This window comes from Ambystoma mexicanum, chromosome 2q, assembly GCF_040938575.1.
Source record: "Ambystoma mexicanum isolate Mex_15411 chromosome 2q, UKY_AmexF1_1, whole genome shotgun sequence".
NCBI classification, from domain to species: Eukaryota; Metazoa; Chordata; class Amphibia; order Caudata; family Ambystomatidae; genus Ambystoma; species Ambystoma mexicanum.
This window is the reverse complement of record NC_090924.1, coordinates 437,875,156-437,902,369: the sequence shown is the minus strand read 5'-3', so window position 1 is coordinate 437,902,369 and position 27,214 is coordinate 437,875,156. Positions and strand designations below refer to the sequence as shown.

The window sequence follows — 27,214 nt, the reverse complement described above, 5'->3', positions numbered from 1 at the left end:
TGAGGTCGAGAGACACCAACCAATCCTGAAGTTGAAGGGCCTGGAGGACTTGATAAAGAGTAACCATCTTGAACTGGTCCTTCCCGAGGAGCTTGTTCAAACCACGCAAATCCATGATGGGTCTCAATCCCAGTCTTTTTTCGGGATCAAAAAAAATGGGGAATACCATCCCTTGTTCCTCTCCGCTACAGGTACCAGTTCTATGGCACCTTTCTCCAGCAGGGATAGGATTCCTGCGCAAGGAACGGATTCGGACGCTTCAAAGAGCTTCTCCGGTGGATTGTTGGGAGGCCTCTGCCAGAAAGGAAAACAGTAGCCGTGGGCTATGATCTCCAGAACCCACACATCTTAAGTAATTGCACGCCATTCTACAAGATGCTGTGCCAGCCTTCCCCCAACTGGCGAACCATGGGACATGGCCTCATGACTAAGCGGAAGCGGCAGTGCCTGAGGGCAAGGAGGCAACTGCCCGAGCGGGTTTAGCACCTCGAGTACCTTGCTTTCCACCTCTGGTACTCCAAGGGTGGCCCCTTTGACTTGCAGCTCCCCTCGATCAACCAAAGGAAGAGTAGTATCGAAAGGAACCTCCCCTCCATTGCCGTCCCCTTGGACGAAAAGGCGGAGGTTGACGTACTGCAGCGCTCAAGGAATTTGCTGCAGCTTTGGAGGTCTGCAACCTCTCAAGGCTCTAGTCAGCCTTGCTACCAAAAAGGTGGACACCATCAAAGGGCATGTTGAGAAGCCGGGACTGTACATCAGGAGCAAACTCCAACTTCCGCAACCACGCAAACCTGTGCATCGCAGTGCTCGCCACCATGGACCGGCTGACAGTCTGCCACGTCCAGACCCGACTGAACCGTTTCACACATAGCATCCTTGCCATCCTGAACGAGGGCAAGAAAACCATCCCGTTCTTCCCCTTCGGGAATATGTTCAGCCGCCAAAGGCACAATTCCACAGAGTGTGCTTGAATCGTGCAAGGGCACAAACGGAGTTGGCTGCCTTTAAAGCCATACCCCCAGAAGAAAATAGCTTCTTCGCCCAACCATCAAGCGCTTGTCGTCCCATTCAGGAGGGATTGTAGGGTACGCAGCCTGCTTTGCTGGGACCGTAGCCGCCTGCACCACCAAACTAGGGTAGGGTGCGTAGACAAGTAGCAGGGGCCACCATTGGCTGGGCGGTATTTTTTCGGCAACAACTTATTCACTTCCGGGAGACTCTCTGGAGCAGTCCAAGCCGCTGCCACCCTTCTTTGTAAAGCCATATGAAAAGGCAACACCAGGTCAGTGGGTGGACCTTGGTCCAATATATCCGTCAGGTCATCCTGCAGAAAATCCACAGGTGGAGCAGACCACCCCAGATACTCAGTCACCCTCAACATGAGGCGCCTGTATGAGGAGTCAGCATGTGTACCAGGCTCAGGCCTGCCAAACTCATCCTCCGGGGAGGTATCAAGACCACTGGCGTCATGTAAAGATTGATGAAGGTCTTCCAGTTGGCTATGACCAGACAACCGGTCATCAGGAACCTCGGGAGGAACAACCCCTTCTTCATCAGACCCCTCCTCTACCTCTGAAATGTACTCCAAGGGTTGGATCAAGTCCACCCTGGGAGGAAGAACAAAGTATGGGTCAAACATAGGCCGCACAGACTTGCTGTGCCCCTTTCTCAGAGCTTCCACAGCTTTCCGGGGCACCTCCAGCAAATTTTCCTCAAAAGGCGTTGAGGCCGCCAATGGAAGTGGCGTCGACCGAGGCGCCGACAACTTTGAGGCCGGATCCCCGATCGCGTCCTGCGACGGCCTCAACGCCGACATTCTCAGAGCCGGAGCCTCGAGCAAGTCCCTCAACGGACATGGCGCCGATGGCATCGATGCCTTCTTTGAAGGCCTCACAGGCTCCAATGGTCTCAACAGCGTCGAGGACCAGGACCTGAAGCGGGCACTGTGGCGATCATCCTTGTCCGATCGGGACCGTGACGGTTCCCGATCGCGCCAACCGCCCGAACCCGAAGGCGTGCGAGCGGTGGCTCTAGCACATTCCTTGCCGGCTTCTCTCGAAGGCGCGGACGGAACGGTGCCCTGCGATTCAAAAATCGCCATCATCTGCCGGCGGAATTCGTCCCATTCGGCCGGCGACGAGCGTTTCGTGGGACAAGCCAACCGCCGTCTGGCGGAGTCCTCAGACGAGGACGGGGAAGGTGACCGGTGACGGCGCTTCCGTGAATGCCTCGAAGAGGCAGAGGAATGACAGACCCATTCCTAGAACGAGACCCCCTGGACTTACGCCGACACGGAGAGTCGCCCCACCAAACATCAGTCGAAAGTCCAGTGGATTTCGACTTACAGAGTTTGGAAACCCTACCTACCGACAGCTTCTTTTTCCGCTCCCACAAGGTCTTCGATGTCAAAGACTGGCATTCATCGCAGTCATCGGTGGTGTCGCTCTCGGCGAGGCACCAAAGGCAGACCTTGTGTGGGTCCATAAGAGACACCATGGAACCGCAGTCCCGACACTTCTTGAAGGCCGACTTCGGGGTAGCAGAAGACAGACATTTCTCGAACAATAGAAGAACCGATTCAACAGGAGAACCGAGGGGCGACGAGATTTCGAAGCGAACACGTTCGCGGAAAAAACGAAACTGAGGCTACGGGCGTCGTGCGTCCTACATATAACATCCGATGACGTCGACCATCGGAGGAGGTCCTCGAGGGGGGTGTGTCGAAGTCATCGACACAGGACGCCTAAAATGTTTTCCAAAGCAGCACAGCTGTGGTAATCACTGTCAAAATGTGGAATACGTCGGAGGACACAATCCCCTCGAAACAAAGATTTGGTAGGTACGCCACCTACTGCATCAAGTTTCTATATATTCTTCCAGTTGCCAAAATTAAGATTAACCTGGACTTCTCATTGAAATGTCCACTTGGGAGTGGAACTAGGAAGGGTTGGCCACCGAATTACTATTTGGATTTGCAATTGAGCCTCTACCGGATTGAATTCTCCACAGGCATATTGAAAGAGGGATCCATGCATGTGCTGTGATGAATCTAATGGCGTCCTCGCTCCTTTCTCAGCGGTGACCTCCCCTCATGTGGCAAGGGGACTGCAACCACTACCTGATCTTGACCGTGAGGCAGCTATATGAGGGAGGATCACATTTTAGGTGTCATGGCATCATCTGATGGGACATTGTATCCACTTCTGCTTCAGAGGATATCCCACCCATACCTAATGCCTTTATGGCATATTGTTACACCTCCCTTCATCCACCTAGGAAGAGTATTGAAAACCCTTTCACCAGATCGGTATACAAACCATCAACACCTGACTTGCCTTTGAAAACCACTAAGAATGTTTGCCCAAACGTCATATGCAACTTCTCAAGAATGGACTTCCATTCCCATAAGCATGAGAATACTGGGATGAGGAAGATGGATTGATAAATACAGGTCACCCAAGCCCAAAAGCACAAGCCGCGCTCTAGTCATTTCAAGCTTTTACCTACAGCTGGGAAATGTAAACAGTGGAAGCAGCTGACCAGGCAGAGCTGCTGGCGGAAGATGACTGCATCTCTCTGAAGCGCAGACACAGGACTAGAAAGCATTCTGTGGAGCCAACTAGCTTATCCAGAAGAAGGGAAGCAGACGCTGTAGAAAAAACGTGTAGGGATGCCAGAAGCAGAGAGAGGAAACCTCTTGGCATTTACAGGTGTTAGGAGGTTGTCCCCACCTTGCCGGTGCTCGGGAGGATGCCATAGAGCCCAGCAGGAGCCACAAAGAGCAGAGAAGTCAGGAAACCGAAGCAGAGAGCAGAATGATTGCTGCCGGACCGGCTTACTGTAGGAGAGACACAATATGCCAGGAACAACCAGTGAGTCCACGGAAGGTAAGAAGACACATTGGTAGTATCGACAGACATGTCAAACACTGTTAATGAACAAAACAACCCCTGAAAGAGTATATGCAGGTGAACATTGTTATAAACGGGAAAAGTAATCAGAACAAGAGACTTACAACCGTATGAGTGTATGCAATACACATGTGAAAGAAGTCCTGGCAGAATAGTATACCAGGCTATTCTGCCAGGACTTCGTTCACATGTGTACCAGAGAAGGCTAAAATAAGAGACTATCAGCATTGGAAATGTGCACAGAGTCGACATAAGAAAGCCCCGACAGGCGAGTATACTAGGCAAATGCAAGTTGAAAGAGTGTTCATAAAAGAAAGTCCCTGGCAGGAGAGTATACCAAGTGGATGTCAATTGTGAACATGTGTCTTTTTGAGAAAGCTATGACAAAAGCATATAAACAAAATATAAAATAAAATTGATTCAGGAAATACTGATCAAAGCCCATCAGGAAAAGGCAGAGGAAATATATTAAAAGAGAAAGGAAACCTGGCAGGAGAGTACACTAGGTATCCTAACACGACAAAGTCAGGTTATTTTGTGCGCAAGACGCATTTATTTATTTATTTATTTTTTATTACATTTATATAGCGCGCATAACCCTCAGGCATCTGGGCGCTTGAACTTAAGAATATGGTTACATTGCAAAGACTTGGTAAGGAGCAATGTTGCAGATACAGGTATAGTGTCAATACAAGTTGGTACAGTTGCATTAGTATGTGTTCCATTACAATTTCAATCATGGATATTTTCATAATCGATATACCAAATATAGTATCCCAGTTTCTGGTTATGCTGTGTCGGTCTAGTCTGAGGACGATGGCCTAGTACTCCTTAGTGGAGCAGGGTAGATTCCTAATGTCCTGGTTGAAGATCAAAAGACTGAATCCTGAACAGAAACCAGGGGGAGGAGAAATCCAGGGGAAGGTAATTGCCCTCAGAACTCTATCCCTTGGAACGTTTTGGGTTGAAGTTGCGCATTTTCTTTTTTTAACATTTGTACATCACTTAAGGCTAAAGACACTTGCCACTTTCTGCTCAAATTTCCAGTGCTACGCTGACAACAACTCATTTTCAAGCTGCCCTCTGCCACCTCCTCTCCCTCTCTCATCTCTGATTGCCTAACTGCCATTCAAGATTGGTGTGCCACCAATGATCTTTGTCTGAATGCCAGCAAGACGGAGATCCTCCTCATCGGCACACCTTCACCATCCTTTCCCCTCACTCTGTGGCCGGCCTCCCTTGGCCCTCCTCCTACCCCCACCTGTGAGGCTAAGAACCTCGGGGTCATCTTTGACTCCACCCTTTTCATTCTCCGCCCATATCTCTGAGGTCTCTAAAGTAAAATATCCGACTGCACCTCCTCAGAGGTACTCTGCCTTTCCTCCCCTTCCCCCAGAAGCTCATGGTATCTCAAGCTCTGGTTCTCTCTAGCTTGGACTATTGTAACAGCCTCTTTCTAAATCTACCTGCCTCTACTCTCCGCCCTCTGCAACTAATCCAGAACAGGACTGCGAGACTTGTCCTTGGCCTCAAGCCCTGGGATCGTATCTCTCCAGCTCTGAAATCTCTCCACTGGCTCCCAGTGGATGCAAGGATTAAATTCAAAACCCTCTGCATAGTCCACAAGGCTTTCTGGGGCCTGGGTCCAAAATACCTTCAGCTATCCCTTCGCAAATACCTCCCCTCTCAAGCTCTTCGCTCCTCTACCTCCAACTCACTCAGGGTCAGTCGTTTTTCTAAGAAACGAGCTGGGGGTAGATCGCTGTCTTCGGCTGGGGCCTCTCTCTGGAACAGCCTCCCTGCCACTCTAAAACTTGAGGAGAACCATCTCCGGAAGTACCTCAAGACCTTCCTCTTTTCTTCTGCCTTCGCTCCCCCTCTCCCCTGCTGATCTGTTCTCTCTTGGCACCGTGCACCTGGCCACCCTCTGTCTTTTGGGCCCAGGTACCTGCTCATCCTGCCACCCTCCCTCACTGCCTCCGGGCCACCCCTTGCACTGGGTTCTGTATCTGTACCCATACAACCCCCCCCTTTTTCTTCCTGCACTTATCTTACCTACCCTGTCTGCTGCCTTAAACCTAGCACTTGCAAATTGCTGGCTGCAGTACCACTGTTTGTTGCCTTTATTATTTATTTATTGTTATTTATCTGTTTAAACTCTGCTTCGCACTTTCCACCTCTCCCCCCCTTACATGCACTTTTCCACTCCCCCTCTCCCATGCACTTGCGCGTTCTCAATGTCACTGGGCCTAGTAAGATCGCTGTTTTGTTCTCCCCTGTTCCCCTCCCTTGCCTTGTCGTGCTCTGAAACACTGGTGTACGAGCGCGATAGAAATAAAATATCAATCAATCAATTTCCACTTTAGAATTGTTTTGTTAGAATGTGAGGGTCAGAATAGAACTTTGGACGCAGGACGTTTTGTTTTGGACATTCTGATCTCCGACAGATCCTTAGTTTTGGGTTCAGGTAGGGAAACTCCTCGAGTGCAGGGACATAGACATTTCCCCAACCTCTTATTTTATTAAAAGTCTTTGATCATCAAAACCATGAACCCCTTGTGTCAGAGTTTCATTCCTGACACCTCACCGTGCAGTACCACCGATTATTTCAGACTATGCAAATATTTATTTGTTTGTGAGAAACCCTGAGAATAAGCTTGTGCCAATTATCAAGGATGAGTCATTGTTTGGTGTGTATTCAGATCAGTCCATCAATTGGGTGGCTTCTGCTAACTAATCATACCATTGCTCCAGCAGATGCCCTAGAGTTCCGATGGGCACCAAATTCTATCACATACTTGGGTATTGCATTTTCCTCATACTGTTTTTGGTGTTGTAGTCTACAATTTGGGAGGGTATCTTGTTCCACTGCAAACTAAATTACTAAGATAAATGAAGCTTCCTATATCTTTGTTGGGATGGCAAGACTTGTTGAAGATGGTAGTCTTGCTAACCGCCGTTACTATGTTCAAAATATTCCTATTTGGCCAGGACAATCATTCTTCAATGAATTACAATAGAATGCTGCATTTGTTTGGGCCCCCCGATCAGTCCGAATGAAGCTGGCATATTTGACTGATCCATACAATGAGGCACGGTCGCTGGTTCTGGATTTTGCACAGTACGATCTGGCAGATATGTTTCTTCTATTATTGGTATGAGGATGTACCTATACCCTCAAATGAGGCATGAGGCCAAAGTTGTAAAATGATTTAATCTCAAGGCAGGAATGAGTAGTGCAGACTATGTGAATGCCATTTTGACCCCCTAAAAATACCCACATTATCTCGGAAAAATATCAGAAACAGGCTGGGAATTATGACTCCATACCATTGGAACTTCCAGATCTGAGGCAGGGTCTAGAAGAGCGTGGTCAGATAGACGCCAACAGCTACTCTTGGCTCCCCAAGCCAACTGGTGCTGCACAAATATACCCATTTGTATAAAAGGTGCATTTGTAAACCTCTAGAAGACATGTAAACATGAATGACCATATGTACTGTACAAAAAGTTCTAGTTGCATCTCATTTGGGAGTTTGATTTGTTGTATGCTATGTATCGGCACCTCATTCTGCAGCAGCAGAGGGAAAGAATGAGCAAGGTGGCATCGCAGAAAAAGAGGTGGCAGCAGAGATGGTATCAGCGATCAATACAGTAACAAATGTAGTAGCAGTTACGATGTAGTGGCAAGAATAGGTAAGGACTAAATGCGTAGCACCAAGATGGAATAACAGACTAAAAAGAAATCTAAAAGAAATCAAAGAGAGCAATTTAAAGCGAATGTGAAAAGTGAAGACATGTAAAGTAGCGTGGCAAGAGATGATTCAACAGAAACCACAATGAATTACAAAACAAATCAATAAAAGGAGGGGTGCAAAGTATGTGCTTTTTTGGGTGCATGTAACCGTTGATCTATAAAAAAAAAAATGAAAAAATAAAAAACAGTTCCACCAATTTTCAAGCACTCTTTTCATGGCAATGGACTTAGCTCCTGGGTCATGATGAGTAACTCCTGGGCAGAGGAAAATCCCGACAACCGGGAGCTATTTTCAGCTCCTGCTCTTATGAATTCCAATTCCAACCCCTGTGAGGTATTCTAGACATGTCGCCTATGCACGAGGCAATTATTTTAAAGTTGGGGGAGCGAGCTGTAATTAGAGTGTTACGGGATGTATTCCTCTGTTGAGAGAGCAGGAGCTGTTGGATGCACTTTATTGTAATATTTGTGCACACGCGCTGCTTTTATGTCAACATGGCCAATGTTCCCAACAGAACTCACTGTACACTCATCCCTAAATGATATACACTTAGAACACTAAGCACTTTGTCTCGACTTTTCGTAACATGACAGCATATGACTTCAGTTTATTTTTATTTAAACATTTCATTTACAAAACAACCACGGTCTTACACTGAACATTCAAATTCAGAACCCGATCATATGTCACTTAGTCCGATAGAATCTGTTTCCAATGTCAAAAGCAAAAGACCAAGGGCTTTGGTCTTTGTTACTTCACGAGAAAGATGGAAATCTGAACCTGGAAAAGGGAATTTATGCTGTGTAATGGGAAATGTTTTCTCACTCAGCAAGTATCCTTAAATTCCAAGTTCCAGTCAATATAGTTCAAGCTACTGCACAGTTTACATTACACCCATGTGAGACTGAGTCAGAGTCATGAGGGAAGGTGAGGGACAGACAGGGACCACTCCTGACCTGGGGTGGGTGGCCTACGGGGGTGTATTCCACACAGGATCCTAATCCAGACCATAGGTGAGGAAGTACCAATGCAGAATATGTTCTCATGATGTGGGCGTATCCATTGTTACTTATGTTGAAGAGATGCACGTTCTGTGTTATCTGTAATAACCGCCACCTGTATTCCCTTTGATCCGGTGCAGTCATTTCCAGGGCAAAATCTCAGTGACATACGCAAGTTCTTCAATCTTGGCTTCCAAACTGCTCAAATATGAATACCGCGCGACTTGACCCGATGCATCAGGCCTCCCAGTGTGTAACAAATGAGAGAACAAAAATTGGCTAGTAATGTCGAGGAAGTTTTGGGGACCAAGTCCCCTTTGGTCTACTTCTCACGAGAGTGGAAGCAGTGACGCTGCACAGCACCAGAAGAGGCAGCGAAGATCCTGGGGATGTCATTTGAGCACTCGACGGAAGAGGACACCATGAGTAGATGGAGACGAGTGTGGGGCAGGAGCCTGAAGGAGAAGGGGGGGCCTGTCCAAAGCACATCCGGATGACTGGCCCCATATGGCGTGTTCTGAGACATGTCTGGACCTAAAGGCCTTGGCATATACGAGAGGCTGTGTAGCATGAGCTATTTTGTGTATGTGGGAGTGTTTCGGCCGGGTGAGTTGAGGCGGGCCTGTTCTGAGAAAGGGAATGGTCTCTGGTGGGACACCTCTTCCTCTACACTCTGAAGAGTAGTTAGGCAGGGCGGGGGGTGTATTGATGCATAATGATCCTGGCAATTTTAACCTAGGGGGAAGCGCTATTGGAGTGTTTATTCCAACGTGGTCATTCGCTGTGAGGAATAAGGGACAGCTTGTAGATTTCCAGTTATTGTCCTAGGTGGGTTGAAGCGGAGATGTGTGTCCCACAATGTTAGGGGCCTGAACTCTCCCAGGAAGAGGCGCACTTTGCTACATTGGCTGAAGCATTCGCAGGTGGATGTTGCGTTCCTTCAAGAGATGTACCTGCACAGGGTTGATGTGGGCAGGATCCATACACAGGATTTCCTGGAACAGTTTTTCTCCCACACACCGCCTCAAAAAAACGGGGAGTGAGCATCCTTATAGGGAAGACAGTCCTGTTCCAGACTGAGGGGACCAAATACGACATGAAAGGGAGACATCTTTTTAGCAGGCCTCCTGGCCAGAGCCCAGGTGACGCTTGCTGTCGTGTATGGGCCCAACATCAACCAGAATGACTTCCGATGCAGGATATTGGAGGGAGTTGTTGGTGTTCTCCAAGGCTCATATTATCCATGGGTGAAGGTGGGACGTTAACTTGCCCATTGACCCCAATTGGGCCGAGAGTAAACAGGACTATTGGGGGTCTGTGCGTCCCTCTACCATCCTCCTTAAAAAGCTTTCAGACTCTTGTATGGTCGATGTGTGGCGACACATGCACCCAGAGTAGAGGGACTACACTTTTTTCTCCCTCCTATCGTATATACTCCAGAATAGACTACTTCTGTATTGGGGAGGGGTTGATCTCCAAAGTAAGTTACACTGATATAGGTGCCATCGACTTCTCAGACCATGCCCCTATCACCATGAGTCTCAGTATTCCCGAGCGAGCCAGGCCATTAGTGCTGTAAACTCAAACACACTCTCTTCAATGATCCTATAATGAGGGAGGAAGTTAAGGGGGTGATTGCAGAGTACTTTCAGACTAACCCGGTTGTGCAGGTCCAAGAGGTGACTCGATGAGACGCATTTAAGGCTTACATAAGGGGGAGTGGGGTTTCATTTCCAAGGCAGCGGGATAAATCGACACAGACGGGAGCAACCCATTCTATTGGGGCAGAAAGTGAAGAGAAGAGAGGTGGAATACAGGGAGACAGGGTATCCTAAGGCTTTCCGTGCTCTAAAATCTGCACGCAGGCAAGTTAACATGATAGAAGCATAAAGGACGGAATTTAGCATTTTGCGGGCTAAACGGATATTTTGAAGAAGGCAACATAGCCGATAAGATCCTGGTGTGGACGTTAAAACAGATGGTTGTCTCGGGGAGTAGCTGGTATTAGGTTGGGGAGGGCAAGCTGCTGAGTAACAACGCAAACTGCTGGGGAAGTTTGACTCCTTCTCCAGAACATTGTATACCTCAGACCAACCAGACCAGGCCACTATAGGAAGGTTTTTGAATCAATGCCCTTTGACTTGTCTGCCCACTGAAATACAAGAGCTATTATAGAGGGTGATCACTAAGGAGGATATTCTGCAGGTGATCTCGTCCCTACGGGTGGGGAAGACCCCCGGGATAGATGGCCTGATGAGGTCCTTCAAGCAATTCTCTGGAAGTCTCTTGGAACCTTTCCACACCTTGTTTAACGGAATGTCTCCTCAGGGTGTTTCCTCACAGACCATAGGTCAGACTAGGATTTCCCTCATATCAAAGCCAAATGAGGACCCAAACTCTTGCTCATCATACATGCCCATTGCAGTGCGAAATACTGATGTAAAGCTATATGCTAAGATCTTGTGTCTGAGATTAGCTAAGGTGCTGTCGCTTTTTGTGGGGGAGGATCAGGTGGGATTTGTAAACGGTCATCAGGGGGGCGGCCAACGTCTGGAAAATTGCGAACCTCAGCTGTAGCTCACTGTACTGGCACCCCAGCCATACTGCTAGGGCTAGATGCTGAGAAGGCATTTGACTGCATAGAGTGGTCTTTTCTCTGTGAGGTCCTGCGCAGGCACAACTTTGGGGACAGCTTCATCAAGGGGGTGTTCGCACTGTACTCGTCTGTCGGCATGGGTATCTGCCAATGAGGGGGTGCAGGGGATCTCTCAGGGTTTCATGCTTTCCTGTGGTACTAAGCAGGGATGTCCACTCTCCCCTCTTCTATTCGCGCTAGCAGTGGAACCTCTCGCAGTGAGGATTAGGGAAGAGGAGCGTATGTGTGGTATTACCTGTACGGGGGAGGCAAACTATGCGGATGATGTGCTTGTGAATCTGGGGAGGGCTGAGGCCTTGGTCCCCAAGCTGATGGAGATCCTGGATACTTTGTCCGATATCAGGGTTTAGGGTAAACCTGGGTTAAAGCAAGGCTCTGAATATCTCCTGTGGGGTGGAGGCTTTAAACGCTCCGTTCGTCCCGGCGGCTGACAAATATATGGTGATTTATCTTGAGTCTCATTGCGATGGCTTGTTCCGAGCCAAATACCCTGCTCTGTTTAGGCCATTAAAGCAGATTTACACTCCTGGGGGATGAGGCCTATCACGTGGTTTGGGATGGGCGCAGCTATCAAGATTAATATTTTACAGTGGTTGCTGTACCACTTTCAGGCACTTCCGATTAATGTCCCGGCCAATTCATTGGCTCACTGCAAAGGGAGATCATGGGGTATGTCTGGAGGAAAGGGGGCTGGGGAGCCCGTATCGTCAAAGCTACGCTCTATAAACCAAGGGACGGAGGTGGTATGGCACAACTAGACATACAGTGATATTACTGGGCAGCTCAACTACAGGTCATTCGGGACTCGATTTACCTTTCCTCTACTAAAGCGTGGCATCACCTGAAAAAGGATATGGTGGGTAAGCCGCTTCAATACCTCCATTGGCTGCCTCAGTGTATGAGCTGGGGAGCTACTGGGGTAACCATTCAGGTGTTGGACACTGAATGTGCGTTTGGGCCTCTCATCCTTCCCTCTCACCCTTATTCATTTTAATCCTAGCTTGCAACCGACCTATGATGGTATAGCATATATTTGACCAGGGCACGATTTGCTCCTTTGCATCCTGCAATGACACGTTTGAGGTGAAAGAGGGGGACAGGTTTCAATACTGGCAGCTGCAGCACTGGGTGATGCAGCCGCACAACCGGCAGGCAGCCACCAGGCCTCCTACGAATTTTGAGAAACTCGGACTCTCACTAACTCCCTCCAGGGGTGTCGGGCCTAACCTTTACTCTTGCCTGGGCAGAGACATTCCCGTCCAATGTGTATGCATGGCATCAGAACCTGGGATGTGTGCTCTCCCCCGAGGAGTGCAGCAGGTGTGGAGGGGTCTTAGGAGGGCAACCAGGAGTGTCCAGTGCGCTGAGCGTGGGTTCAAGTTCCTGGCAAGAGGGTATTTAACGCCAGATAGGATGCAGCACATGGGAAACATGAGTCTGGTTGGGCAAGGTTGGAGGGGATGTGGGGACATATATATATATGCGTTGTCCTAAACACTCACAATACTAGCTGGTCTGAAGTGATGACCGCCATTAACTGCATAATGGGGATTTCTCTGCCGCTGGAGCAGAGCGCTTGCTTCCTCTGGGTTCTCCAGGGGGCTTTAGTGAAGTCTTAATGTAGCCGAACCTTGAGCATAACTTTGTTCTTTTGTCAAAATGGAAATAAAAAATATTTCAAACCAAAGAAATTGAATGAAGTGTTTGGGAGGGAGCATGCATCACAATTTCCAGATTTCCGAGACCCCCCCTACAATACCGGGTTGCATGGTTTGGTATAGAGCTCTGCACCATTAAGCCAGTGGAATTGCTAGGGGGAGTTGAGGGGGCTATAGCCACGGATCTTTGGGTTGTTGCCCCAGATAGAAGCTCTGGGGCTACAACCAAAAGGCTAGCTAGCCCAGACAGTCCCGACATTAGCGTAAACCCAGATCTTTTCCAGACCTAGCAACACCCATGCATTAAGCTAAATCTAAAAAAGGCAGCCTACTGCTGTGGTGGTTCCAAACCATAAACGAAGGCCACTTTGGGGGAATTATTTGGCATAACCTTAACATACAATATCATGCCATCACAATGTTGAGAGATCATGCTAACACCGGCTGTGACATGTGGTCCTGCTCCAGGCAACTCGGCTATACAATCAACTCTCCCCCGCCCCCCACATACCCGCCTATATGAGACCGTTTGTCTAGACAAGTAAGTGGACCAGTGATTTCCAAAGATCAACTGCATGGGGTACAGTGTGTCCGGCAAGCAATGTCACGACGCACCATCGCCTACCACGTTATATAACGCATAGAATGCATGTTGCTTTAGGGGAGATTGTACAGCACACGTGCAACCTTAAGGCCAGCAAGCAGCGAGACAAATACTATCTTCCAAAACCGCAAACGTAGTGAGGATGGATGTACCCTACCGAATAAGAACTGTCTCTGGGCCAACAAAGGAACAAACGAACAGAAATCATCACGCAAACATGTTTAATTACTGCAGAACGAGGAGAGGAAACACTCCAGCAATGTGCTGCAGATTCACAGCACAAAGAAACGAGGGTCGTTCTTATAAACACGCAGAAGAGCTATTATTCTAACACGGGAACAGAAAAGCTGCCAAATGAAAGACTATCGGGAGCAAGAATAAAAACTAGGCAGAGTGCATGAACCAGGCATACAGCACATTCCAACAGACAGAGGTGGGGCAGAGGCTCAGGCCGTTGTACTACTGCTGCCCCAAGGTCCACTGAACCAGCTGCAGGAGTTCCAATCGCCAGGCCATGCAATCAATTTGCGCAGAGAAAAGTACTTTTCGTAGCTCCAGATATACTGAACAGCCCCACACCTATAGAAAAGGCTCAATATGTTTCGCTTATTCTTCAACAAATGTAAAACAGATATCTTAACAGCCTTGACATCTTTTCATCTTGACCGATTTGATGTGAGGAAAAAACAATGTTGCATTCTCATGTTTTGGAGCGCTAGCCCATCCTGCAGTGCTCTCTCTAACAATGCCTCATCATGCTGAGAGAGAGCATGTCACTCAACCCAAATCGCATGATTCACATCCATATGTGCCTAGATGGTTTTGGGTTGCGCATGCAGCTTCACAAATTCAGAAATTAAAAGAATGAGGTGGTGCCCTCATCATTTCTAATCTCCGAGTGGCAGCCAACCTTTTTGTGCACAAAGTGCTTGCATGCCTGCTTTCATAGGTTAGCAAGCGTTCTACCAATAAGGCCATGAATGTGTGGTGGCGGGGGATCAGTAGAAAAAAATGAAAAGCATTGAAAGTCCTGTAGAAGAGATAACCTTGTGTTAAAAATGGATGGATGGCGCTTCAAAGCTGTCCAGTATACTTCTAAATCCATACTAAAATTGACAGTCACGATTTGCATGGCACACAAATAAAGGAGAAATTCAATGTATTGTTTTATTACTAAAACCTGTCTCTCCCGGAATCTTAAACCACAAACAAATGGGTAGTATCCTGCTCTTAGAACAGCGTCAAGCGCCAGTTAAATGGCACTGTCACCCCAGCTTCTGGGGCACTGACCAGAGGCGTAAGGTCGAAGGAATTCTACAATAGTGAATCATTTCTGAGAGCTAGAACACTAAAGTGATTCTGCCACCACTGCAGGACTCACAAAAGTAACAAAGTGCAGATTACAACCAGATCACTGGGCGTAGGGCAGGAGCATTCGAGAATTTGGGAATCAAAACTCGTGGATGCAAGATACCAGGATTGTGGAGAAGAACCCCTCCGCATGGGTGGAACTCAAGGGATACTAGCCGAGTGGAACATCCATTAGATTTGTAATCCCATATGTTTGGATTACACCAATGAAAAATAACCTGTACTGCAGCGCTGAAACAGCCTGCATTGCAGCTGGTAGCTGCTGCTCAGCTTTCCAAGGCCGCCACGAGTGGGCATCTTTCTCAAAATGAAGTAAGGCTCGCCACTATGCACAGAGCCACATTTATTTTTCCCCATTGATGAGAAGGCTGGATTTCCTACTAGCCAATGTAAACAATCGCATTCGTCTATGGTGCTGATGAAATGGCTACCTTATATGTGGAACACAGCCTGTATACAATGGGACAGCAGGGCGTGTCATGTTTCCCTGGGCTAGAACCACAGACTGATGTAATATAAATGACCTCTCGTGATGGGCACAATAATATCCACCCACCCTTCTTGGTGGGGGTCAAAAGTTCAGAGATGGGGCCAGGAAAAGCCACATGGTAGCTTGCATCTCAAGGTAGAACATCAGCTGGGACAACCAGTGTCCCCGTGGGGGATGGGAGAGAAAGAAGGGACCACGGTGGGGCCAGAGAGAAGGAACTCAGGTGGACATGGAAAGATAAAGAGCCCTCGTGTACACAGAATTCTTTACAGATACGAAGTGCCATCTCCTACAGTGGGCGAGAAGTATCTTGTATTGGGCATCAAGTCACGAAACCAAAAAACAAAATGCAATGGTGGAAGCTATTATTGTATCAACAATCACTGGCAGCCAGCAGGTGGTACCTCCGTTCTCCAACCAAAGAACTGCTAACTTTAATATTTTAAGAACACTCATAGGTACCATACTTTAAAACGAAATTGTAAAATAGAAAAGGTCATTGTCTATCATGTAATTTTAGAAATGTATTAATATTTAGCAAATGTGTTTATAAAATATTCTGCTGTAAGTGTTCACTCATTTGTTAAGTTAGAAAAGTGGAGGAATGCACAGGAATTTAAAAGCACTACAATGAAATATGTTGGTTCTAAATATATGCAAAGTATAAGGATCTGACTAAACCTAGAAAGTGACTTTACTTTTTTTCCAGTGCGACTCTAGAAAAAGGACAGCAACAGCAGCACTACTCTATTTTTAAATGGCATGTGTGTGCTATATGAACGCCCATGCAGAGCTAATATGTTATGAGGGAGAACGTACAGGTCCTTAACCACACAAGTAGCGAACAGGAGCATGGAGGCAAGAGGAGCAGGTCATAAGTGCGCCATTTTGGAGCCCAGGACTCAAACCAGGATGTGAAGGACAGGAGAGTGTTTTACAACTGCAGGAACACAGAGGCAGAGGTCGGGAGCCCCAAAAGAAGCAGGCCAAGGACGGCAGAGCGCCAAGTTAGCAGGTAGGAGGATTTCTAATGGGGATTCTTGATCTTCTTTGATAGACGTTTGAACTGAGCAGGCAGAGGCATGTTTAAAGAGATGCGTTTTTAGGAGTTAGCTAGAGACCGATTACCTTTACATAGAGCAAATCTGAGCATGCCATGCTAGAAATGTGACTGTTCCGAGAAAGGGGACTCTAGGTCAAACACAGACATGAGAAGCCCACGTGAACAAGGAAACCCCGAAAATGGGCTCTATGCACGCAGTCCACAGCAATACGGTATACTCAGTTAGAAAGGGCCCCTCCAATCTAAAGTAAAAAGAGGAAAACGGACGGAAAGAACTGCTTCTATTACAGTGATAGAGGGCTGTGCCGAGTACGATGTAATAAACCATTTCCCACAATGTCCATACACGTTGGACCTCACACAGTACATCAGTCCATGGCACTCACCATGATGAAATCAATGGCTTGCTAGAAGGGCTGCGGTCTGATTTATAATTAGGGACTACGGAAAACACAATTCATCAAACATTCACTTCAACCTTCTCTAGCACATCATCTCGGCACCTTCTCCTCCACTCTTCCTCCATCAGGACCTAGAGCTTGGTAGAATCTCACACTTTCTCCTCAGCATAGAGATCACAGTATACATGCCTCATTCATACCACCTTCAAACAAAGGAAATGGATATATAAAATGATTTGTTTTGCTTTGTGTGGCTGTATGAATGCATCAATGAACGGGACTGCAATGAAACCACTTGCGTTCATTCTGAAGTCATTGCTCTACCCACATACACCTGGGGGTGCAGAAGTCCAGGAAGGTGAATGCCTCCCAGGGAAAGGAAAGGCTGCATGTGTTCATTGAGATCAAAGCCATTGGGTGCACAGAGAGTAAAGGACATGCCATCTCTACCAGCAGTAAGAAATACATTTACCAATATTGTGCACGGCGGAGATCAAGCCATTGGCCCACTCCTCCATCAGAACACCACCAAAATGGAAGAATGTGTGCGTTAAGACCACTTTGCATCACTTCTGAAAAAGACCCAGGAAAAGATGCACCCAAACGTAAGGGACACGGGAGAAGGCTTGCTACTCACCCACGGTCTGGCAGGTAGTGAACAAACACGGATCCCAGCACAATGCAAATCGATATGCCAAAGAAGAAGGTCATGCGCATGTTCCACACGTCCACATGCGGATCATCCGAGAAGCCGTGGTAATCTGGGTTCTGACGAGGAGAGGGAGAAGAGATGGTGTAAGCGAGGGAAGGAGGAAGGCAAAACGTTCGGAAGCATAAAGACATGGAACATCAAATGGGTAAAACGACATGCTGACTTCAGTGGGCGTGGAGACAGACTAGCAGGAGTGATTACGTTAAATGTGGAAAATAAATTTGCATGAAAGCCTTACAGCTGGAAAATAAAAATCATATTTCGAAAATTCTATATTAAAACGTGCCTTATTCTCGATTTTCTATGTTTGCCAGGTTCTGCTTAAGAGGAGTACCGAACGAGTTGGACTATTAAAGGTATACAACCTATGGACATAGCAACCCATGTCATTTTGAATAACAAGAGGCCAAAAAACAGCAACAATTGTTTGTATACAGACATAGGAAGACATGTGTCCAACTCTAGTATCTAGTATGCCCGTTCATTCATGCCCCATCGGTTTGCTGAGCAGTACTAAAATGGTCTCCAATCTATGGTGTTTATCAACAATTGCTCCAGAGCATCAGTTAAGGTTGGTGCCTTCTTAAGGAAACAGCGTGTAACCATCGTTTTGAATTAAAAGCAAGTAATTTAAAATGTCTCCAACAGTCATCCAAAGTATTTACCTTCTGCAATAGACCAACAGTATTCAAGTTTATTGCCCAATTCCGCTGAAATACATTCAGTGGGGTTGGGGTGGGTGGGGGATCTTCGTTAATTGCTTGGTGCACCAAACTGCTTTAGAAGGAGTTAGAAGCCTGCTTGCTTAAAATGGAAGAAATGGGCTATGCTCGCTGTCTAGAAGAAGGCTCAATAATGAACACCAGTCTCAGAACGATATGCAACAGTCACCACAAACTGAAGGCCAGCTACATAGACTTCAAAGTTCACTAATCTGTCAAGATACACTGCCCACACAAAGCCGATTGGTCTCAAAGAGTGGAGCTGCCGTTTCTGTTGCAATGATGCGATAGATCCAAATAGACAGCAAAGACTTCCCTCAACCCTTCTTCTGCCCACACATACTTACCTCACCCACTCCCAGCCTGGATCCCACAATTCAAACCTACAGAAAAAAGCTAACGAACACAACCCTTCACCTGCTAACAGTAATTTCCAACCAGCCCAATACAACTTCTGCCAGCACACCCCTGGGTCACAACCTCAGTCCTTTGTAAAGGACTGCACTGCCCCGTGAGGCCTAGTTCGGCTATAGAGAAAAACTAAATAAATCAGTAAAGAAATAGATCACAGGCTTAGTTGTCAGTGATACGATTCTCCCCGAGGATACACACACAAGATCTGGATGTGTTATTCTTGTCAACACTCTAGGTCACAGTGGGTACTTATTTATTTACAGAAACAGCCTTTAATGCAAGCATTCACGTTCGTAAGAAACTGGACCATTGGTGTGAGGTAGAAAGGTGTCTTCATAGCAGAAAATCATTTTTGTGAACATCTCTGGGTGAATGTCAGGAAAAACGTGTGTGAACCAAGACATAGAAGCGTGGCAGTTATTAAAATGCACAACAGCCGGACGGTAGCGCTCCCAGAGAATTAAAGAGAAGACACTGATCACCCGCAGCTCAGGAAACGGTGGTTAAACTAGCATTAACAAAGCCATTTACAATTTTCTGTAATGCAGCCATTTTAAAAGGCATTTCTAAATAAAGTCCTCCTGCACAACCTACTGTATGTCGGCACCAATGAACACTGGGATTTTGTGAATATTTTTGCAGCCAGCCTGATGGAACTGGTGGGGAGAAAAGACGCTTAATATCTCATCGTAATTCCATCATGATATGGGTGCGGCATCCATGCTTTTCCCTTGCACTTTGTCTTGGAAGCAGACGGACTTGGTTGCTAACTGGAGATGTGTGAGGTCTTCCAACTGGAAATGCCCAATCACAGTGCCACTTCCCTAAAGATTCATGCATAAGAAGGCCTTCTGACAAGAGGAGAAATGTGTTAGAAAAGTAGTTGTGAGGCTTTTGTTAATGTGTTGTACTGGAAACCCCCCTCGCCGCAGGATGCAGATTATTTGCATTTGTCCCTTATCACAACAGTTATGAAAGTGAGCAGGAAGAAGGGCCCTTAGCATCGGCCGCGAGTTTCAGAGTAGACTCTTCTTACTTACAATACCTTGAACGCAGAAGCATACACAGAGCACGGAATGTGCGGAAGCCAGTATTTAGTTCTGTCAATTTCCTCAACAATTCCTCAACAATTCCCCTTAAACAAAAGATGTACAGCCAAATCCAAAACTAGAAACGCAATTGCTGAAGAGACACAAGACAACCTCTTATCCCTGCCATGGCCCATCCCTACCCCTGTTTAGTGTAAGGACCAACAGTTGGGGCTGTACACGACAAACTCCGTAGCTTTAGTGCGGGTTGGAGAAAACGGAAGTAGTTTTATCACACTGACTCTTTCGAGCACACTGAATCTATCGCGTTGTCCTTAAGCTCATCACTAGCTTCCTAATCTACAGAACCCCTTCACGAGTCCCCTAAACAACTCCTTCCCGGACCTCGGCCTCTTAAATGATTCTTCAAACTGATGGTCCCATGACCTTTAAGGAGATTTCCACCTGCCAAAAAACTCTAGCATACACTAGCAAGAACTTGGCATCTCTCCTATCTGGACCTCCATCCCTTGACTATCTTTCTCACATTCTACCTCACCGCGTCCAACGTCACTATTGACCTCCTACCGGTCTGCTGATTTCTCCCACCTACTCTTCAACATCATCCGTCTGTATGCTCCCATACTACTTCTTGTATCTAAAGAGAAGTGTAAATCTTACTCATTGGCTCTCTACCTGCCTAACTGCCAGAGGTCATCTCCTCTCAACTAACCCTAGAACCACCACCCAAGGCCTCCTCTATTAACTTGGCTCTTAGCTCCCCATCAAAAAACACTAAACAGCCTTCAAACCTTGATTCCATGCACCCCATGCCCCCAGCACTAGAGCACTACCGAGGTGCACCATCTTAAAACTAACATGGGCCGGTACTTGCAGTAATTGAGGAAATCTTGCTAACTCTACTCCTCGTCTCCCACAGCTAAGCCCTCTCATCTGGCACTACTTCTCCAGCTGAAGCCAAATCTGCAAGGAGCTGGCCAACCCTGTTGCAGTCTCTACCTCTCCTGTCCCCTCCCAGGCCCTCTGCACTGCACTGGCCTCTCACTTCATCTCTAAAACTCAGGACATCCTGTCCTCGCTCTCCTCCTTTCACCTCCCTCCCTCCCCGACCCTTCCTCTGGCCCTTCTGCGGTCACCCCTCCTCCCTCTTTCTCTGCCTTTCCACCTTTCTCTGCTGACGAGGTTTCCAGACAAGTCCGATCTATGAAAGTCTCGTCTAAACAGGTTCACCCCTGTTCCTCCAAAACTATCAAGGACCACATCGACTCCCTGGCTCCTGCCCTGGCTGACTTTTGCAACCACTCCTTCGCCTCTGGAGTCTTCCCTTCCCCCCTCAAGCACTCCCTTGTGCACCCTCTTCTCAAGAAACCCTCTTCCGACCCCTCCTGCCCGGCTAACTATCGCCCTATCTCCATCACTCCCTTCCTGGGCAAGCTCCTGGAGAAACTGGCCATCTCCCAGCTTAACCTCCATGCTGAATCTGTTGGTAGTCTTCATGACCATCAATCTGGCTTCAGAGCTGCCAGAAGCATGGAAACTGCTCTCCTGAACATCCGTGAAGACCTGCTCTTGAACCTTGATTCCAACACTCTGTGTGTTCTCATTCTGCTCGATCTCTCCTCTGCCTTTGACACTGTCAACCATGCCATCCTGCTCAACCGTCTCCGTGAAAACCTGGGTATCACTGGTCAGGCTCTGGCGTGGCTGACCTCTTTCCTTTCAAATCGACCCTCCCAGGTCCAACTGGGGTCCTTCCTCTCCGACATCTTTTTCTCCACCTGTGGTGTCCCCCAGGGATCTAATCTCTCTCCCTGGCTGTTCAACCTGTATCTGCCACCCCTTGCCCACCGCATCGCCGCTCTCTGCCCTAATTTCCAGTGCTATGCGGACGATACCCAGCTCATTTTCAGGCTACCCTCAGCCTCCCCCTCTCCTTCCCTCATCTCTGACTGTCTGTCTGCTATCCAGGAATGGTGTGCCGCCAATGACCTCTGCCTTAATGCCAGTAAGACTGAGATTCTACTCATCGGTACACCCACTCCCTCCTTCCCTGCAGCTCTCTGGCCTGCCTCCCATGGCCCCCTCCCTGCTCCTACCTGCAAGGCAAAAAACCTTGGGGTCATCTTCGACTCCACACTCTCCTTCTCTCCTCATATTTCTGACGTCGCCAAGAGGTCACACTACCAGCTGCACCTCCTCAGAGGTATTCTTGCCTTCCTCTCCTTCCCCCAGAAGCTCACTGTCTCCCGAGCCCTGGTTCTCTCGAAGCTGGACTACTGTAACAGCCTCTATCTTAATCTGCCTGCCTCCACTCTCCGCCCTCTGCAACTCATCCAGAACAGAACTGCGAGACTTGTCCTTGGCCTCAAGCCCAGGGACCGTCTCTCTCCAGGACTGAAATCTCTACACTGGCTCCCAGTGGCTGGGAGGATAAAGTTCAAAACCCTCTGCATTGTCCACAAGGCCTTCTGGGGCCTGGGTCCTAAATACCTTCAACTCTCTCTTCCCAAATATCTTCCTTCCCGAGCCCTTCGCTCATCCGCCTCCAATTCCCTCAGGGTTAGCCGCTTCTCGAAGCAACGAGCTGGGGGTAGATCTCTCTCCGCGGCAGGGGCCTCCCTCTGGAACAGCCTTCCTGCCTCCCTGAAACTTGAGGAGAACCATCTCCGGTTCCGGAAGCACCTCAAAACCTTCCTCTTTGCTTCTGCTTTCTCTCTCCCTCTCCCCTGCTGAACAGCTAATTTAATTCCTCACTGAAACTGCACTGATCCTGAAACTGGACCACTCTAAACGGCCTCGGCCCTGGGCCCTGCCACTCTCCACTTGCACTGATGCCCTGGAACTCCTTTGCACTGCGGGACTGTCTCTGTATCCCTACAGCACCCCCCTTCCCCAGCACTTGTTCTGCACTTACCTCACACTTGCCACCAGCTGGCCCTATTTATTTATTTATTACGTTACGCCACTTACCTTGTACTGCACTTCCCCCCCCTCCCCTTCCCCTTGCACTTTTCCCCCTCCCCCACCCCTGCACTTGCGCGATCTGAATGACACCTGGCCTAGTAAGATCGTTGTCTGTCTCCCCTTGTCCCCCCCCTCCCTGCCTCGTCGCGCCTTGAAACACATGTGTATAGGCGCGTTACAAATACCATATCATATCACCTACATAAGCAACCTTATCTTCACTCTTACCTCACAAACACACCCATTGCCTTCAGACCATGATGCCCCATGGTCCTGCATCCATCTCTTCTTTCCTCTCAGAAAACCACTGTATCCCGGAATTCTCCTGAAAGGGCTGTGGAACACTAACTGCCCCAGCCGCCCGCCTTCTCCTCCACTGTCACTCGGCCCTTTCTCTGAACCCTGTCCCCTCAAGGCTCTGCCCTTGGCACGCTGCTGTTTTTTCCCCCACCTTTCGCATTTTGCGGTTTGAAGCATAGCGATGCTGTGGCTTCTACGGTTGTGCTACCCTCCAGAGACGGGGAGTTTCTTGACCAGATAGGGTGCTGTTGCGACTGCTTCATGGGCGATGCAGGTGGCTTTTTACATGCTGAGGGCTTGAAGGAGTAGCAAGAGTAGCAGTGCAGCACCTTGAGGAAGGGGGAAAATGTGGTCAAATTTGCATAGTCCTATGATGAGTCATGCTGGACAGCTTTCAGAGGGGCCAATACTCCTGTGAGTCAGTTGTTGCCACTGTCCAGATTCGATCGGACCAGGGCTGGGGCAACTCTTCTGAAACTTGGGGTAGGGGTGAATGGCTTGACTTTGTAGAGGCACACAAGCTGGTAGCATGCTGCTTGGGTCTTCTTTTCGATGTGCGTTTTAAATGAGACCACAGCAATGGTAAAGTCGAGAGAATTTGCACTGGGCGAGTTGAGGCATGTATCCATCACGCTTCAGGTCAGTCAGACGATTCTGGACTTGAGTATGCTTGGTGGGGTTTCCTGGGATGACGAATTCAGTATTTATTGGGTTGAGCTTGAGGCAAGTGCTTAACATCAAGGCTTGGATGAGGCTCAGAAGTGCCTGAATCAATAGATGTCATTTACGCAACAATATGCAGAGACACCCAGCTTTACCTAAACATCAATTTGCATTTTGTTGTCAGTGTTGGCAAGGAGTTGCCCGAGAGGTTCCATGTACAGGTTGATGACAAGATAGGATGGTGCATCATGGAACCTTGCAGGCTACTGGGTGGCAATGGGATCTTTTGGGGGCCATTTGGGTGAGCTTGATTTTAATGGCAAAGTAGGAGGCACACCACTGTGGTCTGTTCTGCCAAAGCCCATGTGCATGGTGAGTATGTTGAGCAGGGCTTCACGGTACACAGCATCAAAAGGCGGCAGATAGTCAGAAGGACTGGTAAAAGCAGGGGTCTCCCATGTCCAGGATATCTAGAGCGTAGTCAATAACTTGGATGATGGCAGTCACTGTGTCAAGATCCGAGTCTACCTCCCCTTTCTCCTCACCTGACTCCCCTGAGGTAAATCCTTGAAGGTCATTCTCGGTCTTCTGGGGTCTCCTCTTCGTCCGTGAACCTTTGACTCCAGGTGCTCGAACCTTCTTTTCGTGTAGGTAAGGTCTGGCCCCCTCCGCAGGCCACCTTGGCAGAGGTGAAGACCTGCCCTAGGGGAACACTACGGGGCCAGCCTCAGTTCTAGGGAAAAAGCTCAAAGGCAGAAAAAACCCTAGTCCATAGATGGGTTCAGATGAGTTCAAGAGATGGCATACATCTTGAGGTACAATGTCCAGGATAATAGTAATCGTGGAATACACAATCCGAAGAGAGGATACTAATAACAATGGATAAAGAGAAGAAGACAAAAGTAAGGAATTAGGAACAAAGAAAGTAGCGGAGAGCAGAAAACAAGGAGAAAGTAAGTCACAGTAATACGTAATACACACAAGAGGAGACACAAAAGAAAGGGAACACCTTATTAAGCTCCGCTGAACGCGGCGCAGAGAGGCGACGCCGAGGCCGCCAGCAAGAAGGAGGCAGGAAGCCGAGCGGACAGGGAGGTAAGCAAGGAGTACGGAAGGGTTCCGTGAAAGAGGAGCCGACACCGACTACACCAAGCGGTAGGCGAGCTCATGTAGCCAGGAGGAGAGGAGGTAAACCAACAGCCGGACAATTTAGGAAGACGGAACTAAGGAGGACAGGTAGAAAGAGAGGGATATTAAAGTAGTACTGGATAGGATGGAGAGAGAGAGAGAGAGAGAGAGAGAGAGAGAGAGAGAGAGAGAGAGAGAGAGAGAGAGAGAGAGAGAGAGAGAGAGAGAGAGAGAAGGGCTAAAGAGGAATCCACAGCACGGGAAGGAAGAACGAGTACACAGGTCTCGGAGCGTTGAATGAAAACAAACAGATACAACGCGCCGAGTAGTGGGCGAGGCCTAGATTTATAGGTACCGGCGCCATGTTGGGTGAGGACTAGAAAGTTCATCGAAGTCGGAACTTCCAGCGACTCCAGCATTTCCAATCCTGGTTCCTGACAGTCTGTGCTGCATCGTGGGTAAAAACCAAATTGTTAGTTCAAAAGGCGATCATGCAGAGTGATCCTTTCGGGCAACTGGATGACAGTCTTTTCAATCACTATGCTGAAGAAGAGTTAATGCATGTTTGGGTGGTAATTACCCATGTCATCTTCGAAGAGTCGAGATTTGTTCACAGGGGGAGGATCTTTCCTGTTGTCAGTGCATTTGGGAAGGAGTCTAGTTTGATGGGTGGTGGTGTTAACATTGAGAAGTGGTATGCAAGTTATACCTGTGAGGACCTTCACAATGGAGTCGAGGATGTCCTCTTTGTAGCTGGTGGGTTTGAGGGCTTTGAGCGTGTTAGTCAAGACTTCAAGACTAATTGTCCTGAATGGGTGGGACTGTTCTGGTATGTTTTGAGTAGTCAATATGTTGCCCTATCTGGGTCTGTGATGTTGATGTTGCATTTATCAGTAGATAGAAATATTGCAGGGAATGCCAGGAAGTTGAGGAAAAATCACAATGCTCTTGTTAGAAGCTTCCATGATGTTTGTTGTGTAGCAGTTTGTTTGGCTGTGGTGAGGAGCGTCCGGTGTGCTGAACGCAGGGGGTATATGGGTTGATGTTCTTCTAGTCGGTTGAATTTTCTCCAGCACTTCTCTGGTCTACGTATGGCACGTTTACTGTCAATGTGTTCCTGAGTTTACCAAGGTGAGGATGGCTTAGGTTTGTTAAGGTGAACCGTTGGAGATTCATGGGTACTAGTGCTCCCAGTTAGGGCGGGGTAGAGTGCCATGAGCTGTAAAACCAAGTTGATGTGGTTTCTTTCTAGTGCATCCATTGAGGGTGGGGCAGGAGTTGCGAGTTCTTGACATGGAGTTGCAATGTCTTGGGTGGTTTGCTTGGGTTGACCCCAGGTGTGGGACTGGTGTGTGATGGAGCAGGATGGGTATGGCTGCATGGACAGGCCAGTCCAAAAGTAAGTGGCATCAGGACATTCGATTGCTAGAGCGGTGGTGAATATCGGGTCGAGCGTGTTGCCTATGTTGTAGGTTGGTTCAGTGACAGGATGCTTAATGAACATGTCACATAGTTCAAGTAGCGTGCCCCTGGTTCTCTGTGTTCGCACCTTACCTTGGAGACTGCATTGTTCTTGATAGCGTTGAGACAAAGACTGTGCCCCTGGTCAGCCACCTTGGCCTCTGAATAATAACAAGCGTGGGTTGTGGCCAAGCAGACCACACTACAACATGATTGCACCCTCACCCTGCACCGCCCTCTCCCGTTAAAGCTGTATAGTCTGGATGTTGCTGCATTACTGTCCAAAGGCAGCAGTAGCGATACAGGGAATAGCAGACCTTGGATCCACAAACCAGAAGTGGATGAGGGAACAGGAACCAGGACAGACAAGGGGTAAGAAGTGAGGAAGGGAAAGGATGAGCATGCACAGAGTACAGAGCGAGAAGGAACACAGAAAAGATGCAGGAACGAGTATCGGAGCAAAGAGTTGGGACACAAGGCTATCCATGTTCTGTGTGGTTTTATAACCAACAGTCTTTAGGGGCGAATCCTTCAGCACCATCTTGACGTGCCTACGTCACCGCACTCGTGGCTCGTTGCCTCCTCTCTGAGGACAGACGCAAGGCTCAGCCATGAGGTTTCGATCTTTTGCAACTTCCAACGTTACCTGCATTGATGACGGATGTTGTGATGAGGTGTGTGACTTTGTCGAGAAAGTCCTAGTTAGTTGGGGGGTGGCCAGAAAGATCCATTGAAATGTAGCTGTCTGAACATAGGTGAAGGGGAAGGGCCAAGTGAAGAGTTCCATAGATTCAGGTGGGGTGTACTCCTAGAGGATGCAGGTCTATGAAGTCTAGAGGATATGAAGTCTATGAAGTCTAGAGGATAATACCAGGCCCTCTGCCTTTG

At 48.1% G+C, this 27,214-nt stretch overlaps 1 protein-coding gene across 1 annotated transcript in view; it reads right to left on the bottom strand.

Moving 5' to 3' along the window:
• The window catches only part of NDUFB11 (NADH:ubiquinone oxidoreductase subunit B11), a 611,992-nt gene that overhangs the window by 401,476 nt on the left and 183,302 nt on the right, over positions 1-27,214 (bottom strand). Inside the window, exon 2 of the mRNA XM_069647486.1 lies at positions 17,551-17,681. Within this exon, the coding sequence (XP_069503587.1) occupies positions 17,551-17,681 (131 nt within the window). The remainder of the gene's footprint in view (positions 1-17,550; positions 17,682-27,214) is intronic.